This window comes from Podarcis filfolensis (assembly GCF_964270895.1).
Source record: "Podarcis filfolensis genome assembly, chromosome: 2".
NCBI classification, from domain to species: domain Eukaryota; kingdom Metazoa; phylum Chordata; class Lepidosauria; order Squamata; family Lacertidae; genus Podarcis; species Podarcis filfolensis.
In genome coordinates this window covers 3,947,906-3,964,570 of record NC_139605.1, presented here as the reverse complement: position 1 = coordinate 3,964,570, position 16,665 = coordinate 3,947,906, and the positions used below count along the sequence as shown (strand labels likewise).

Here is a 16,665-nt window from a genome sequence, read left to right as displayed (position 1 = left end):
TAGATAGAAACATCTCCCAAGAATATAAGCTAGTCGCAAATGGCACCTTAAACATAGACGACGGTCGCCACAACGAATGCCTAGCTGCCTTTTTTTTTTATAAGATTACAAAACAAAAAATGAATTGTGTATATCATCGTTAAAATGCATTTAACAATTCAGCTGCACATTTTTACTAATTACAGTCATATTCCTTCCTTCCTTCCTTCCTTCCTTCCTTCCTTCCTTCCTTCCTTAACGAATGAAACACAATTCACACCAGGGACACATTTTTAATACCACATTTTTAATAGCAATTGCAAATTGGACACCACAAACATAAATGGGGCTCAGCCTCGGCAACAGTAGCCAACCGTAAGCAATTTGCGTAAGTAATATTTATAAATACCAGCATGTATGTGTATATGTACAGATATAAAATAAAATATTGTGCTAGATTTGCACGCGGCACTGCTTTATTTGACAACAGTATTTTATTTATTTCTTGTGCAGAGCCGTAGCATGACTGTTAGATTTTGATTTTCTTATGGGCAAATGCATTCTTCCATTCTGACAGTGTGTAAATTATTCTGTTACAACAGTGAAGTTTTATTCCAGTACAGTGGTAACTCGGGTTAAGTACTTAATTCGTTTTGGAGGTCTGTTCTTAACCTGAAACTGTTTTTAACCTGAAGCACCACTTTAGCTAATGGGGACTCCTGCTGCTGCCGCGCCGCTGGAGCACGATTTCTGTTCTCATCCTGAAGCAAAGTTCTTAACCTGAAGCACTATTTCTGGGTTAGCGGAGTCTGTAATCTGAAGCGTATGTAACCTGAAGCGTATGTAACCTGAGGTACCACTGTACTTGGTTGACATTCCCTGTTTAGGGAAGTTTTTAATGTTTGATGTTTTATCATGCTTTTAATATTCTGTTGGGAGATGCCCAGAGTGGCTGGGGAAACCCAGCCAGATGGGCGGGGTATAAATAATAAATTATTATTATCATCATCACTGAGGCTCCTAGCATGTCTGGGCTTCAGCCAGAGAGAAAGATGGAAAAGAGAATAGCAGCCATGAGCTCCATCCTTCCCCTTTCCCCATGAAGCTGAAGCAGGCTCAATTACAGGGAGAGGAAGAGTTGGGAAATCTGGAGGGGCTGCGTGGCTCTCCCCAGTGAAGCAGAAGATAGGATCCCCTGTGGGTTTTTGCTACTGTGTGAAAAAGAAATGGAGGGATGGAGGGTCGAGAATCTGAGGAAGAGAATCATTTGGACTAGATTATCCTTGGGGTCCCATCCAACTCTACAATTCTGTGACCCCTTCAGAACTTTGAATGGGTTTAAATAGCGAAGGTTGAGTCATTTTACAGACTATGCATGATCTACACACAGGAAAACAAGGGGTGTGTGAGCATTTTTCATGCCAGAGGCAGTTCCCTGGCAAGCTCTGGTCAGTCTGGCTGCATTAGGATTGTAACGGAAGGGCACCTTCTACTTTAGACTTGTAAAAAGCATTTTTTCCACCTTACATGGAACCTAAAATGACCACAAAACCATCCTTTCCTAAAACGAGTAATCAAAAAAATAATAATGGAAAGGAATCTTGTTGAAGCTTACTCAGGAGTAAATTCACACGTCAAAACTCCTTGAAAGGGTTTGCACAGAACCAATAAGAAGGGTGGGTGGCAAAAAGCCTCAGGGGGGGGAGTATTTTAAAAGTAAACCAGAGGGTCTTGGCTGATCTTACGGAAATGCAGTCTTTTAATGATCCTGTGACCAAACAAATCCAATTCAAAACCTGACCTCAGATAGACAATTGCTGCACATGGAAGTTCTACTTTTGACAAACAATTTGCTTTTACTGAAAGGGATGCTCATTGTCCCTTTGGCCATACATTCATAATGCTTCTTAGGATTCCTTTGTATTCAAATGATATACTGCCTACTTTTTATGCCCTTTAAGAATAAATGTGTTGATGTGTTTGTGTGTTTGTTTGTATGTGTATGTACGCAAACACACATCTGGGAGGCGAGTGGCCAAACTGGGTCTTTGACCTGGGTGACAGAAAACCTAGATTCAGCCCTGACTTATGCTAAAGCCATAAACCAATTATAAGAAGGTGGCACTATCATTACAGTAATCTGTAACACTAATTTATTTGCTAAGATTACTATAAATTTGTTATGAGTTCTGTGACAAGGACTAAAAAAAACTGCAAAGCTTGTTACAAAAGGCGAATGAATAAATCACACTTACCTGTTTCATTTTGTTTATACAATAAAAATATTGGGACTATACTTCGGTTTTTAAAACACCCTAGTCTTTGTTTTTAAAGTGGGGTCTTCTAATGCGCCCCCTGGCAACATCGTTCCACCACAAATTAACTGCATTTGCAGCATTGAAAACCTCTAGGTCCGGACCATTCATCTTGATCATCAGTAAGTCATCAATGGTCGTCGCAAGCAGACGTTTCCGACTGTCCGTTTTAACCAGGTTTAGTTGGCTAACCCCCCTCTCGCATTCGGCAGTGCTAAGCGGGAGGACCCGCAAAAAGTTCAAAACTTTGCATATATTAATATACGAAGCACAAGCTGTTGACTCTGCTTGAAGGCGCTGCCAAGCTTCTTCACATGTGATGCTTGTTTTGTTGCCAGCCCACACTTTGAATTCTTGATACTCCTCCAAGATGGCTTCCTTGTCGACTCTCACGTTGCTGGGCAAAGCTTGCAAGAGTTCACTCAATTCTTTTTCTCCGTGGCTACTTGCAGACGTGTCCCTTCCACCGACCGGTTTGGGGATGTTGCACGGGTCAAATATCTCCACGTTTCGCAGAACTCTGTCGTTTCCGATGCGGTCAAACCATTTGTCGATCGCTTCCACGATTGAACTCAGCAAGACCCGCCGATCTTCCTCAAAGCAGCCTACTTCGCTTGCGCTACTAACGATTTCCACGTCTTTGTACACTAACACGCCGCCTTCCAGCTGCGCGGCACTTTCAAACTTTTGCAGCTGAGGCCCGCTGTCTTTCACCATCCTCTGCAACCTCTCTTTCGTCGCCGTCAAGCTGGTTTTCACATCGCTGACGGACACACACTTCCTCCGAAACACCTCGGATAGCCTCGTAAGCGTGTGCGTAACGTCGTCCATGAAAAACAAAAACCTGACAAACCGCTCCGACTTCAAACGCTTCAAGTACCCCTTCAGCTTGGCCTCCACCTTCCTGTCTGGCTTTGTGCTGGAGCCGCTCACAATCTGTTGCAAGTGCACCACAACTACGGGCAGATTGTTGGCCAGGGCTTTCACGGCAGAGTTCTTCGACTGCAGCCACCTGATTCCGGTGATACCCATGTGGCGAAGCACTTTCTCGTTCAAGACTTCGCCTATCTCTTTCAGCTCCTTTGCCCTTTTAGGACTGCTGTGGTAAAACGTGTATATACCCTTCACGACGTCTTCGGCAAGCCCGGCGAATTTGACGGACTTTAAGGCATCCCCTATCGCAAGCTCCAGTTGGTGAGCAACGCAGTGCACAGCCACCAGACCTGGACAGCTGTCCTGGAACAATTTCGCAACCCCAGACGCGTTGCCCGTATCAACGCTAGCCCCGTTGAAACTTATTGCCGTCAGCTTGCTTTTCCAGTCGGGTATGTATTCGTCGAGAACCGACTCAATGGTCGACTTCACTTCCCCTGCATCCTCACTAAGACATTCCTTAAGGGCTCCGTAACTACATTTCACTTCTGCTTCATTTATATAATAAAAGTAAACAATCTCGGAAGCCGCGTTCGATCTATCCGTTGAGCCGTCGGCCAAAATCCCAAAGAAATTTGCTTTGCTCAGTTTGTACTTGAGCTCCAGCCGAAGGCTTTCCGCAATGTAATGAGCAAACTGCTTGGCCGCTTTGTCGTTCCTGTACGTCTCGCCCACTATCAAGCCGTTTTTCTTCTGCAGTGCACATAAGGCCGGGAAGTCGTCAAACGAATAGTTCTCCTTGACGATGAAGTATGCCGTATTGAACAGCTTCTCCAAGTTACTGTGCAAATTGCTGTCCATCGTTCTTAATTCCTGCACCGTCGGGACTGACAGGGGTGCGGACATGGGATTCAACCTGGCTAATTGGGCACGGCAAGCTTTTTGGTGAGTAGCAGATGCACCGTGTTTTTTTATCTGAAAAGGTAACAAAAATGAAATTTGTTATTATAGAATCACAGAATCTTAGAGTTGGAAGGGACCCAAAGGTCATCTAGTCCAACCCCCTGCAATGCAGGAATCTCAACTAAAGCATCCATGGCAGATGGCCATCCAACCTCTACTTTAAAACCTCCAAGGAAGGAGAGTCCACCACCTCTTGTGGAAGTTTGTTCCACAACTGAACAGCTCTTACTGTAAGAAAGGTTCTCCAGATGTTTAGTTGGAATCTCATTTTTTGCAACTTGAAGACATTGGTTCGAGTCCTACCCTCCAGAGCAGGAGAAAACAAGCAGCATGACTAAACTGCTTCTGGCACAGAGGAACACTGTGACGGAAACCAGAGCGCACGGAAATGCTGTTTACCTTCCGCCACAGCGGTATCTATTTATCTGCTTGCACTGGCATGTTTTCAAACTGCTGGGTTGACAGAACCTGGGACAGAGCAATGGGAGCTCACCCTGTCGCGGGGATTCAAACCGCCGACGTTCCGATTGGAAAGCCCAAGGGGCTCAGTGGTTTAGACCACAGCGCAACTTGTGTCCTTAGTATAAGAGAAAGAAGACAAAGTGCAGCAAGGGGAGAAATAAAAAACACCACGGAAAATGGGATGGGAAGTCGACAAAACAAAAGAAAAATCTATTATGTATTGGAATGCATATGTGACATTTCTAGAAATTTAATAAAATATATCTGGCTTGATCTACAGCATTTGTGATTCTGTAGGATTCAGGTAACCAGCCTTGGGGTCCACAGCAGCCGGGTGGTGGCATGATAGTCAGTTCCTCCTCTGCCAGCTCTGAGCTCAAGGAATAATTTAGGGCACCATTTAATTGCAGATTAGAACGTTTTGCCGTTTTAAAAACCAGAACAGACATGATTATAAGGACAAAAAACTAAAGAACAAAAACACCCAACACCATTCATCCGTTTTGTTTCATCGAATAAGCAGGAGGCTGTTTGCCTAAAGGCACGGAGTCTGACAAAGATGATGTCACACAGGAAAAAACAAACAACAACAACAAAACAGAGGAGCTGTGCAGATGTAGCACCCACCATGGGCTAGAATTCTTTATAGGTTTCCATCGCTTTTGTTGCAGCAGTGGCAACCCTACTCAGAGCAGCAAAACAAGATATATGAAAGCTAGGGATGTTTACATCTGTGTCTTGTTTCAGCTGCAAAAGTAACTTGCAGCCTAATAACAAGGAAAAATTCGCAGCTGCTTCTCATGATGCCCTGTTAAAATCTGCTGCTGTTAATGGTTGGTTTCCCCAGACCATATAACTAAAAAAACCACATAACTAAAAAAACAACTATCCCATTTAACAAATTTGGCAAATTGTATATGATGTATGGAAGTGAAAGCTGGACCATAAAGAAGGCTGATCGCCGAAGAATTGATGCCTTTGAATTCTGGCGCTGGAGGAGACTCTTGAGAGTCCCATGGACTGCAAGAAGATCAAACACATCCATTCTTAAGGAAATCAGCCCTGAGTGCTCACTGGAAGGACAGATCGTGAAGCTGAGGCTCCAATACTTTGGCCACCTCATGAGAAGAGAAGACTCCCTGGAAAAGACCCTGATGTTGGGAAAGATGGAGGGCCCAAGGAGAAGGGGATGGCAGAGGACGAGATGGTTGGATAGTGTCTTCGAAGCTACAAACATGAGTTTGAGCAAACTGCGGGAGGCAGTGGAAGACAGAAGTGCCTGGCGTGCTCTGGTCCATGGGGTCACGAAGAGTTGGACACGACTAATCAACTAAACAACAACAACAATATGCAGAATATAAATATAAACTCACCGTTTCAATCTTGAACGTTGCACAGCCTTTCACGAAACTCGTATCCTCGGCCCGTGCGAATTCTTTGCAGATGAGGCATATCATAACATCAGCAAACATTTCCAGCCACGGATTTTCTAGCTTCCACTTCGAAAAAGTTGATGGCCTGACTTTTTTCCTCTGAGATTTAATAATACAAGTATTAGAGCAGCTAGACTCTTCTCCCTTATTGCTGGGTTTTCCTAACAAATCTGGCATTGCCCAAATATAAACAGTTAACTTATTAAACCTCATCATGATTTCATAATTATCTGTCTATGTATTTCTAATAGTATAACCAAATCAGTAATTTTTGATATAAGTGTAAAAAAAACTACTCTGAAAATTTATTATTCCAAAAATGAAACCTTCCTCTGGAAGATGATATTATTATTATCTATATTAAGATGATACCAGCAAGAAGGAGTCTTTCTGTAAAACCCCCGATTTAAATCAAATTTTACTGACTAGTGATTTAAATCGTGATTTATATCAATTTGATTTAAATAAAATCCACCCTGGTCTTCACCCAAAAAGGAGCTTGCAAAAGCGAAAAGACAATACAGTATTTGCTTTCCTGTCTGCAAGGTCAGCTAAGTTCTATGGTATCTCCCATACCTTTGCATACCTTCACACCTTTAAACCTGCTCTCCTCAAATCACTGCAGGAACCCATTCATTCACAAAATTAAATGCCCCAAACTTCTCAATAAGACTTCATTCATGTTCGTCTCCCCTAAGCTTGCCTCCCGTCCACATTAGGCTGCAGACAATTACTAGAAAGTGTGCAATGCATGTTTGCCCGTGTTCCACCTGAGCTCTCCAGACATTTCCGTATCTTGCTACACTACCTGTCCGAAGTCGTATTCCGACTGGCTGGCCCACGTGCAGAATGCCTGGGTCTGACCCTGATAACAACTCACAGAGGAGGTCACTTGCTATCTAGCTTGAATTGTGGGAACGCTTTTTCGTTCCAATACAGCTATTAAAGTTTGCATTGTCATCAATTACGGCAGCTATGAATGGCCATTGGTCATCTTGCATACATTGGGACTTCAGAAACTGTTTCCATCAAAACTCACTGCTTACGTTTTTCTCTACGCTGATTGATTCACCTTCCAAACAATAGAAGTCGTAAACTCATTTGATGCCAAAATACTTCGGTCCCTCTGTGTATTTCTACTCCCTTTATATGCAGAGTGTGTGCAAAGGCTGAAGCTCATTCCACACTCAGTGCATTTAAACGGCTTCTCTCTGGTGTGGGTTCTTTGATGATTACTGTATTTTTCGCTCTATAGGACGCACTGGCCCATAGGATGCACCGGACCATAGGAGGGGGAGAACAGGGGAGATTTTTTTTTTCTTGCTCTCCCCCTCTAAAACATGGTGCGTTCACCCAAAGCGGGAACTCCCGCTGCGCTCTGGAGGCTTCAGGCGGCTACCATCCCCAAGCTAGAGCTTCTGGCTTCAGGGACAGCCTTTGTAGCCTCTGCAGGGCAGCGGGGTGAAGGCACCTCGCTGCCCTGCAGAGGTTTTGCACGCAGCCATTCCCAAGCTAGAAGAGCGGTGCTCCGTCTCCCTGTTCTGGCTTTGGGCTTAGCCGCGCAGCCTGCATCCGCTCTATAGGACGCACACACATTTCCCCTTAATTTTTGGAGGGGAAAAAGTGTGTCCTATAGAGCGAAAAATACGGTAATTAAGGTGGTTATTCTGTCTGAAGCTCTTTCCACACTCCCTGCATTCAAATGGTTCCTCCCCTGTGTGTTTTGCAATTCCTTTTTAATTCTAATTTATATGTAAACACTATCACACATACTGGAGTCGGTTGGATGTTAGGATTCTGAGCATCAAACGCTTTCATCTTCCCACACTTGGAATTATTTTGTTCTTGCCATTCTATTCCCATCAGATTCTCAGTCATCTCTTCTATTGCTTCACTCTTGACGATCTCGGATGACAAAGTCCATTGCTCCCAATAATTCCCATTGTGCCGCATCTCTTCCGTCATCCCTTCCGTTGCTTCAGTTTTGACAATCCCCGATGGCAAAATCCATTGCTGCTTATAATTCTCATTATTCTGCATCTCTTCTGCGCCTTCAGTTTTGACGATCCCCGATGGCAAAATCCATTGCTGCCTGTAACTCCCATTGTTCTGCGTCTCTTCTGTCATCTCTTCTGTCACTTCGCTCTTGATGATCTCTGGCGACCATCGCTCCCTAGAATTCCCATTATTCTGCACATCATCTGATGGTGGGGAGAGAGGAGAAGCATGTTTGAATCTCAAGAGAAAAACAAAGGATCTAATCACAGACCATTTCCCCACTATATGCCAGATTTAAATGTGGTTAACTTCTGAACCAAGGGACGCGGGTGGCGCTGTGGGTTAAACCACAGAGCCTAGGACTTGTCGATCAGAAGGTTGGCGGTTCAAATCCCCATGACGGGGTGAGCTCCCGTTGCTCGGTCCCTGCTCCTGCCAACCTAGCAGTTCGACAGCCCGTCAAAGTGCAAGTAGATAAATAGGTAGCGCTCCGGTGAGATGGTAAACGGTGTGCACTGCTCTGGTTCGCCAGAAGCGGCTTAGTCATGCTGGCCACATGACCCGGAAGCTGTACACCGGCTCCCTCGGCCAATAAAGCAAGATGAGCGCCACAACCCGAGTCGGCCACGACTGGACCTAATGGTCAGGGGTCCCTTTACCTAACTTCTGAACACCCTATAGAGCAAGTTACACTCACAGCTACCTATCAACTGATGGGTAGAAGCAGCGCACCTTCCTCGAGCAGAGAAGAGGCTTCTCCCAACCAGCACTGCTCTCTAAAGCTGTTTGTGACCCAATGGGAACTGTTTCTGCAGAAGGATTTGTTCGCACATGTGGAGAGATCTGCTGTTGTTTGCCAGTATGCTTGTGAAACATGGACCACTTATAAACGCCATCTCCAACTCTTCAAAAGAGTCCATCAACGGTGTCTCCAAAAATTTTTACACATCACTTGGGAAGACAGGCGAACTAATGCCAGTGTACTGGAAGAAACAAAGATTATCAGTGTCGAAGTGATGGTTCTTCAACATCAACTTCGTTGAACTGGTCATGTTGTGTGTGGATGCCTGATTATCGTCTTCCAAAGCAACTACTCTATTTCGAACTTAAAAATGAAAAGTGTAATGCTGGTGGTCAACAAAAGAGTTTTAAAGACTCTCTCAGGGCAAATCTAAAAAAAAGTAGGATAAATACTGACAACTGGGAAACACTGGCCTGCGAGCTCTCCAATAGCATAGATATTGCACCATAGTTTTGTTCCCATTATAATCTCTTTCATTGACATTGTTAATATCAATACCTGCCAATTTCTTCCCTTCCTCAGAAGCCAGTCCTGTTGGGTTTTCTCCGGGCATAGAGACGAGGTTTGGTTTCAGAACGTCTGCCATAGAAACAGAAACAGGCTAGTTACTTCTGAGTACAAAAGATGGAGCCGTTCCAAGTTTGCTAACTGCTATGTTCTCCTCCCCAAAACCAAGATCAGACAGAACATGGTTGTGTGGACCCAGAGGAATGAATCTGGTCCTTGGGAGCTGCCACTCACTGCCCATTTAGCTCAGCTGAGAGGCATTCTAGAAGCCAAAGCAGCTATTTTAATGCGAGGCAAGGTGGAAGCGAAACCTCAACCAGGAGGCCATCTTTTCTCTGTATAAGTGGAACTCTACTGGATGAAGCCAAAAGGCTTGTCTTGTCCCGTATCCCCACATAGGCCAACTTGATCCTTATGGGGATCCCACTAGGACATAAAGGCAAGAGCCCTCTCCTGCTGCTCTTCCCAAATTCAGAGATGTTTGATATACAGTGGTACCTCGGGTTAAGAACTTAATTTGTTCCGGAGGTCCGTTCTTAACCTGAAACTGTTCTTAACCTGAAGCACCACTTTAGCTAATAGGGCCTCCTGCTGCTGCCGTGCCGCCGGAGCACGATTTCTGTTCTCATCCTGAAGCAAAGTTCTTAACCCAAGGTACTATTTCTAGGTTAGCGGAGTCTGTAACCTGAAGTGTCTGTAACCTGAAGTGTCTGTAACCCGAGGTACCACTGTATAGCTGTCTTGGCTAAAAGCCATGGACAGCTTTACTTTCCCTGAATTTACTTAACCCTCTTTGAAAGTCACTGAACAAAAATCTTTCAATACTGAGACCAAAAGGCGCCCCAGAAGAAGAAGAAGGGGAGTTTGGATTTGATATCCTGCTTTATCACTACCCAAAGGAGTCTCAAGGCAGCTAACATTCTCCTGTCCCTTCCTCCCCCACATCAAACACTCTGTGAGGTGAGTGGGGCTGAGAAACCTCAGAGAAGTATGACTAGCCCAAGGTCACCCAGCAGCTGCATGTGGAGGAGCGGAGACGCGAACCCGGTTCTCCAGATTACGAGACTACCGCTGTAGGAGTGCAAATATCCAGAGATGTAGTGATCAGGTGGGATTGCTATGAGGAATTATAACAAGTATAGAGTAAGCCATCTGTGTCAGCAATGAAAGCATTGCATTGACTGGGTTTAAACTATTTTGATATGATTCTTGATTAATCTACACCTCTGCATCTCTGGCCATTTCTCTACTGTTCATCTCTCTTGCCTGAGAAGTCACGTACACAGCCCAGTTGCTTCTTGCTTCGCCAGGCAGGCATCCTGGGCCATAAAGATACTGGGCAAGTTTCTTTGAAGTAGTTTCTTATATATTTATTTTAGGATGTTAATCTTAGGGCCAGGAAACAGATCTCACATTAAGGGGATAATGGTCAGTGTCCTCCTGGCCATCCTTCTTATCATATATATTGCTTGTTTATTACCTCCAGGGTTGCCGAATGCTCTTCTTTGTAGTTCTGTTCTTTGTTTACCCCAGAAATATTTGTGCTTAATTAGTTTTAGTAGTTTAACTTGTCCCCACGTGGGTTTGTGGAAATGCTCAAAGGAAATCTGATTGGTTCTTACGAACACTCTGTAAAAAGTTCTTTTGTGAATAAAACACCTGGGCCAGGGGCTGCACACGGAAGAGGCACAGAGAGACACGATTATACACACCCTTCCCAGAGTCTTGCTGGTTCAAGCCTCTGTGTGTATTCTTATTAATCAGAGTTCAATCCTTCCTTTACTTTGCGAACGCAACATACCGCTCTTAACCACTACACCACACTGGCTCTAGACAGCTAAGCACTTACCGATTGATATCTCCTCTTCTCTAGGATGCCGGATAAGTGGATCTTCTCCTTCTTCCCAACAGGAATTGAGGTCTGATACTTTGAAGGAAACACACAGGACCAATTACGTCCGATTCTACTTACTCACCACAAAATATCCAGCTGTTCCAAAGGCAGCCAACCAGACAGAAAGCCTGGAAAGTGAGATGGAATTTCTATAGGCCACAGCAACTACCCCTACCCAACCCTCATGTTTGCCCAGGTGCCGCAACAAGTGGACACCGAGCTCACCCACTCAGGTCTCCGGGATGTAGACCAGATCGGCCTCCTCATCCACAATCAGATCAAGGATGAAGGTGGTCATATTCAGAACCAGCCTGGTATTCAGCAACAGCAGCCACAGACCTGAGGGCTGGCTGACAAAACAATCGAAATACCCCATGTTTTGCTGGCACACCATACAGTCACTGTCTGTGCCATATGCCCCTTACCCAGTTTCCCCTGCCTCCCATATCATACCTCCCGCTACCCTGAACCACTGCTCTCCTCAGGTTCAAAAAAAGATGTCTTTGCTGAAACATGCTGAAGTGCAAAATGCTTCCATTTCCATTTCCTAGGGAGAGCTGGAGAAGTTCCACAGCTGTTTTAGCTGTTTCCACATTTTAAAAATATAGTGAACATAAACTATGCTTGCAAAGGAACGAACAGAAGTGTGCTCTGAGGGTCAGCATTGTTCCTTTGCGCCCATATATCCCTGAAGGAGCATCTCCACCCCCATCATTCAGCCCAGACACTGAGATGGAGCACTGAGGGCCTTCTGGCAGTTCCCTCACTGCGAGAAGTGAGGTTACAGGGAACCAGGCAGAGGGCTGTTTTGGTGGTCACACCCGCCCTCCCATCAGATGCTGAGATAAAGAACTATACAACTTTTAGAAAACATTTGAAGGCCGCCCTGTATTGGGAAGTTTTTAATGTTTAATTATGTTTCTGTATATGCTGGAAGCAGCCCAGAGTGGTGGGAGCACCTCAGTCAGGGTTGGGGTACAAATAATAAAATTATTATTATTATCCCAGCCACATCTCCCCTCCCTCAATGAAAACAAACGAAACCCACACAAATTAAAAACTGCTAAAACAATTGCTGAGTGTTTAAGTTGTTGTGCTCATGCTGTGCTTGCTGATTCGCAGGACAAAAACCACAGAGATGTTGGATTGTGGTGTGGAAAATGAAGAAGTTTGTCATGTGGCATCCATAGAAGTCTGCTGGAGTGGCCCAAAAGCTCAAACTCCCTGCTAGTTAATGAAGTGGGTCCATTTGCTTAGATGCTTTTGGACCTACAGCACAACAAAAGCGAGAGTAAGCAAAAAGCCCAGAACAGTTGCAGAATGAAAAGCTGCAGGATTTTAACAGAAAGCTAGGGGACATGTGGGACACGGGTGGCGCTGTGGGTTAAACCACAGAGCCTAGGACTTGCTGATCAGAAGGTCGGCTGTTCAAATCCCCACGGCGGGGTGAGCTCCCGTTGCTCGGTCCCTGCTCCTGCCAACCTAGCAGTTCGAAAGCACATCAAGTGCAAGTAGATAAGTAGGTACCGCTCTAGCGGGAAGGTAAACGGCGTTTCCGTGTGCTGCTCTGGTTTGCCAGAAGCAGCTTAGTCATGCTGGCCACATGACCCGGAAGCTGTACGGCAGCTCCCTCGGCCAATAAAGCGAGATGAGCGCCGCAACCCCAGAGTCAGCCATGACTTGACCTAATGGTCAGGGGTCCCTTTACCTTTACTAGGGGACATGCATTCACTAAATCTGGGGCAGTATAAGAGCTCAAACCTTTGAAGCAGCAAATGGAATAGAAAGTGCAATTGCGTTTAACTGCTCAATAACATCAGAAAAGGGCTCAATTACAAGGACGTATGGAGCGGGGCTACTAAATTCATTCCTCCGACATCTATTATTGAATGAAAAAATAAGCAGCCTTACCTAGAGAGGCCACAGTCTCGTAATTCTCTTCCATGACTTCCCTATGCAAAGCTTTTTGGCGCGGATCTAGAAGAGCCCATTCCTCTGCCTCGAAAAACACAGTTACGTCCTCGAAGGTCACCAGGCCCTGGACAGAGGAGTACGGTAGAATTCATTCCACCATTTTCCAAGTGTGTAAGGAGACGTGATGGATGCAAGTGTGCTTCCATTTATCTATCAGTCCCCATCACGGCCACTTTTGCTGGGCCAAAAGTAAAAAAAAAAAGGGAAAGGGAAATGGAAATGGAAACGGAAAAGGAAGGCAGGGAGGGAGGGAGGGAGGGGGGAAGGAAGGGAAGGAAAATGAAAAAAGAGGCATATTTTTTCAGTCTCCCTTGCGTCTCCACACACAGAGAGGCACCCAGGAAACTCCCATCACTCTCTTGGGTTCTCCTCCCCTTACCTGAGGTGGCTGCCAGGAAGCTCTCTCAACTTCACCCCAAGGAAGAGACAATCCCGGCTGTGAACCTGTGGCCATAGCCCTGCCTTCAGGGCGTGAAGGATGAACCGGGCCACCCCCAGGGCTGTCACAGCTGCTCCCCTGATGCACTTTAAAGCATGTTGCAGCCGTCAAGCGGGGTCACCCCAGTGCCTGCAGGGGAGAAACAGGAGATCGGAGGGACGTCAGCCATCTCCAGCCTCTGCTATAATACAGTAAACAAACACACAAGCAAACAAAGAGAGACCACTGAGTTCACTGAAGTCCAGTGCCGAAGGCCTTCTGGCAGTTCCCTCACTGCGAGAAGTGGAGTTACAGGGAACCAGGCAGAGGACCTTCTTGGTGGTGGTGCCCACCTTGTGGAACGCCCTCCCATCAGATGTCAAGGTAGTAAACAACCATCTGACTTTTAGAAGACATCTGAAGGCAGCCTTGTTTAAGGAAGTTTTTAACGTTTGATGTTTTATTGTGTTTTTAATATTCTGTTGGGAGCCGCCCAGAGTGGCTGAGGAAACCCAGCCTGATGGGCAGGGTATAAATAATAAATTATTATTACTATTATTATTATTACTACTACTACTGGTAGGACTTGTCATTCACAGATCATCTACTACTACTACTACTACTACTACTACTGTCATTCACAGATCATATATATGAAATACTTTATTGTCACTTGTACAACTTGTATACAGTGAGATTACACGAGCACACCTCCCACTCAGCTCTCTTAGTCTTAATTCCCCTCGTTTACTGACGCACACCCACCAAACCCGAGAGTCAGCTGCCCTACTGTTATCTTTTCATTCAGCAGCCTTACAGCCCACCCATAGAAGCTGTTCTCTCGATCTCTCTCTAAATATTTAAATTTTATTTAAATATAAAATATTGAATAAATACACACACACACACACAATATTATACTGCTGCTACTATTGCTAGTAGGACTTGTCATTAACAGATCATATACTACTTCTACTACTGTCATTCACAGATCATACATGCGTAAATGAGTGATTCCAAAGCCTGGGTCTCCAGCTGTTTCTGGACTACAATTCCCATCATCCCTGGCCATTGGTCCTGCTAGCTAGGGATGATGGGAGTTGTAGTCCAGAAACAGCTGGAGACCCAAGTTTTGGGGGGAAAGACTGCACGATCCCCGGTCAGCCTGGCCATCTCGGTCCTTCTCCTCGTCTCCGCTCCTGGCTCAGAAAAGAGTTCCGTCCCTGCCCAACTCAGAGCATCCCCCAAACTGGGAGCGATTTCTGACTTCCCAATTGGGCCAGGCCCCCTTAGGAAGGATCCGAGGAGGAATGGGAAGGAAGTGGGGTGGGGTCCCTTCTCTTCCTTCCAGCTCCCACCCCCCCCCCGCTCCAAATCCTTCCCTTTCCTCCCTCCATCCTACCTGACACCTCTTCTCACCTGTAGCGCCCGATCCAGCAGCTCCCTTCCGCCGTTCGGAACCCGGAGGAAGCAATAAGGGTGAAGCCCCGCCCCTTCCTTCCGAGGCCAACTTCCTGCCCCTCTAGGAAGCAGAGCTCTGTGCATTAACCCTTCGCAGGACTCAAGGTGCGCGCGCGCGCATTCATGCACACAGAAAGGCGAGCTTTTAACACGCTCTTAGGGAGTTTTTTTAAACAAGACGTAGGAGGAAAAAAACATAAATCAAAAAGCGGTAGCCAGCAGTCTCCCAAGCAGGGGGAGCCCAAAACCGCATTGCAGGGGGTTGGGCTAGATGACCCTTGGGGTCCCTTCCAACTCTACTTTTATCTTGCATAGCAAAGGAGCGATCACATGTACCTGTTTTATGACAGCCCACCATATTTTAGCAGAGTTAGCTGAGCACAGGCCTGAAGAAGAGCTCGACTTGCGTTTTCATTTGTGTAAACAGAATTTGCTTTTCTCATGTTTTTGTTGTTGTTCTTTAGTCGTGTCCGATTTGAGCTTCCTGCCTCTCTAGGAAGCAGATTTTAACTTCCTGCCTCTCTAGGAACCAGACTTCCTGCCCCTCTAGGAACCGGAGCGCACTTCATTTGCCCAGTTGGAGGACTAAAGGAAAGGAGCTGCAAGATTTCTCCTCACCCTTCTCCTCTTTAAAGATTTCCAGAACCTTCATGATCTTGATAAACCTCAGCACATGTCGCAGCTTGCCAAATTCCTTAAACTCTGGTGCCCAGAACGGGACACAGAACTTCATGACCAAGCAGAAGAACAGTACTATTGCTTCCCTTGATCTGGACACTTTACTTCTGAGAGTACAGCCAAGAATATTAGCTGCTGCTGCTTCTTTTTTTCTGCTGCTACTGCTGCATCTTATTGTTGACTTGTGGCAAGCTTTGCCAGCTTACAGGCTCATTCCTTCAATTCCCCCAGGCATCCACTTGTATTTCACTTGCTACCAAAATTCAGTTCTGAATCAGGAAATAATAATAATAATAATAATAATAATAATAATAATAATAATAATAATAATAATAATAATATAATTTTAGTTATACCCCGCCCTCCCTGGTCAGAGCCGGGCTCAGGGCAGCTAACACCAGTAAAATTAATGGAGAAAAACCCAAATTAAAATACAGGAGAAAATGCAATTTAAAATGTAGCCTCATTTCAAAAGTAGCCCACAGACCAAAACCATAAAGGGAGGGAAACATAAGGGTCAGACTGAGTCCAAACCAAAGGCCAGGCGGAACAGCTTTGTCTTGCAGACCCTGCGGAAAGATGTCAAGTCCTGCAGGGCCCTTTTCTCTCGTGACAGAGCGTTCCACCAAGTTGGGGCCAGTACCGAAAAGACCCTGGCCCTAGTTGAGGAAGTATGTATTGTCACATCCCAAGCAGCCATCTTTGTACCCCCTTCACATTTTGCCCCACTGTGGCCCAGCCTGGCCAAGCCCTAGAATTCACCATGGCAAAGCTATTGGGTCTTTCCCCTACAGAGGTTCAAGCCAAAGAAAACCACTGCTTTCTTTTCCATTGATGAGCAATGGCTCTCCATTATGTAACATGGTAGGCCTTGTTTTACATAACATGTGGCTGCCCCCCCCCCCACC

The 16,665-nt window shown here is 45.5% G+C and overlaps 2 protein-coding genes across 7 annotated transcripts in view; one reads left to right on the top strand and one right to left on the bottom strand.

The window, feature by feature from the left end:
- The window catches only part of LOC310756805 (vomeronasal type-2 receptor 26-like), a 112,667-nt gene that overhangs the window by 66,985 nt on the left and 29,017 nt on the right, over positions 1–16,665 (top strand). The window lies entirely within an intron of this gene.
- On the bottom strand, positions 266–15,557 carry LOC310756479 (zinc finger protein 862-like). Of its 6 annotated transcripts, XR_014544899.1 has the most exons (9): positions 15,038–15,176; positions 13,580–13,768; positions 13,138–13,264; positions 11,182–11,259; positions 9,324–9,404; positions 7,799–8,226; positions 5,966–6,124; positions 2,141–4,142; positions 266–1,919 (listed from the first exon to the last, which is right to left on the bottom strand). XR_014544899.1 is itself a non-coding variant. In XM_083600632.1 (8 exons), exons 2-8 carry the CDS (start codon positions 13,652–13,654, stop codon positions 2,295–2,297), a joined length of 2,796 nt encoding a protein of 931 aa, XP_083456758.1. In that variant the 5' UTR covers positions 13,655–13,768; positions 15,416–15,557; the 3' UTR covers positions 266–2,294. The 6 variants fall into 6 exon arrangements, 5 of the variants coding, with proteins under 5 accessions (XP_083456758.1, XP_083456756.1, XP_083456757.1 ...); XM_083600632.1 differs by lacking the exon at positions 15,038–15,176 and adding an exon at positions 15,416–15,557 and having other exon boundaries at positions 266–4,142; XM_083600630.1 differs by having other exon boundaries at positions 266–4,142.

Excerpts from the sequence above, each read along its gene's own strand:
- LOC310756479 (XM_083600632.1), bottom strand. The coding sequence starts at position 13,654 with ATGGCCACAGGTTCACAGCCGGGATTGTCTCTTCCTTGGGGTGAAGTT. Across the intron at positions 11,260-13,137 it reads CGAGACTGTGGCCTCTCTAG|TATCAGACCTCAATTCCTGT; the intron begins GTAAGGCTGCTT and ends TTTCCTTCAAAG. Across the intron at positions 6,125-7,798 it reads CTAACATCCAACCGACTCCA|AGGAAAAAAGTCAGGCCATC; the intron begins GTATGTGTGATA and ends ATTAAATCTCAG.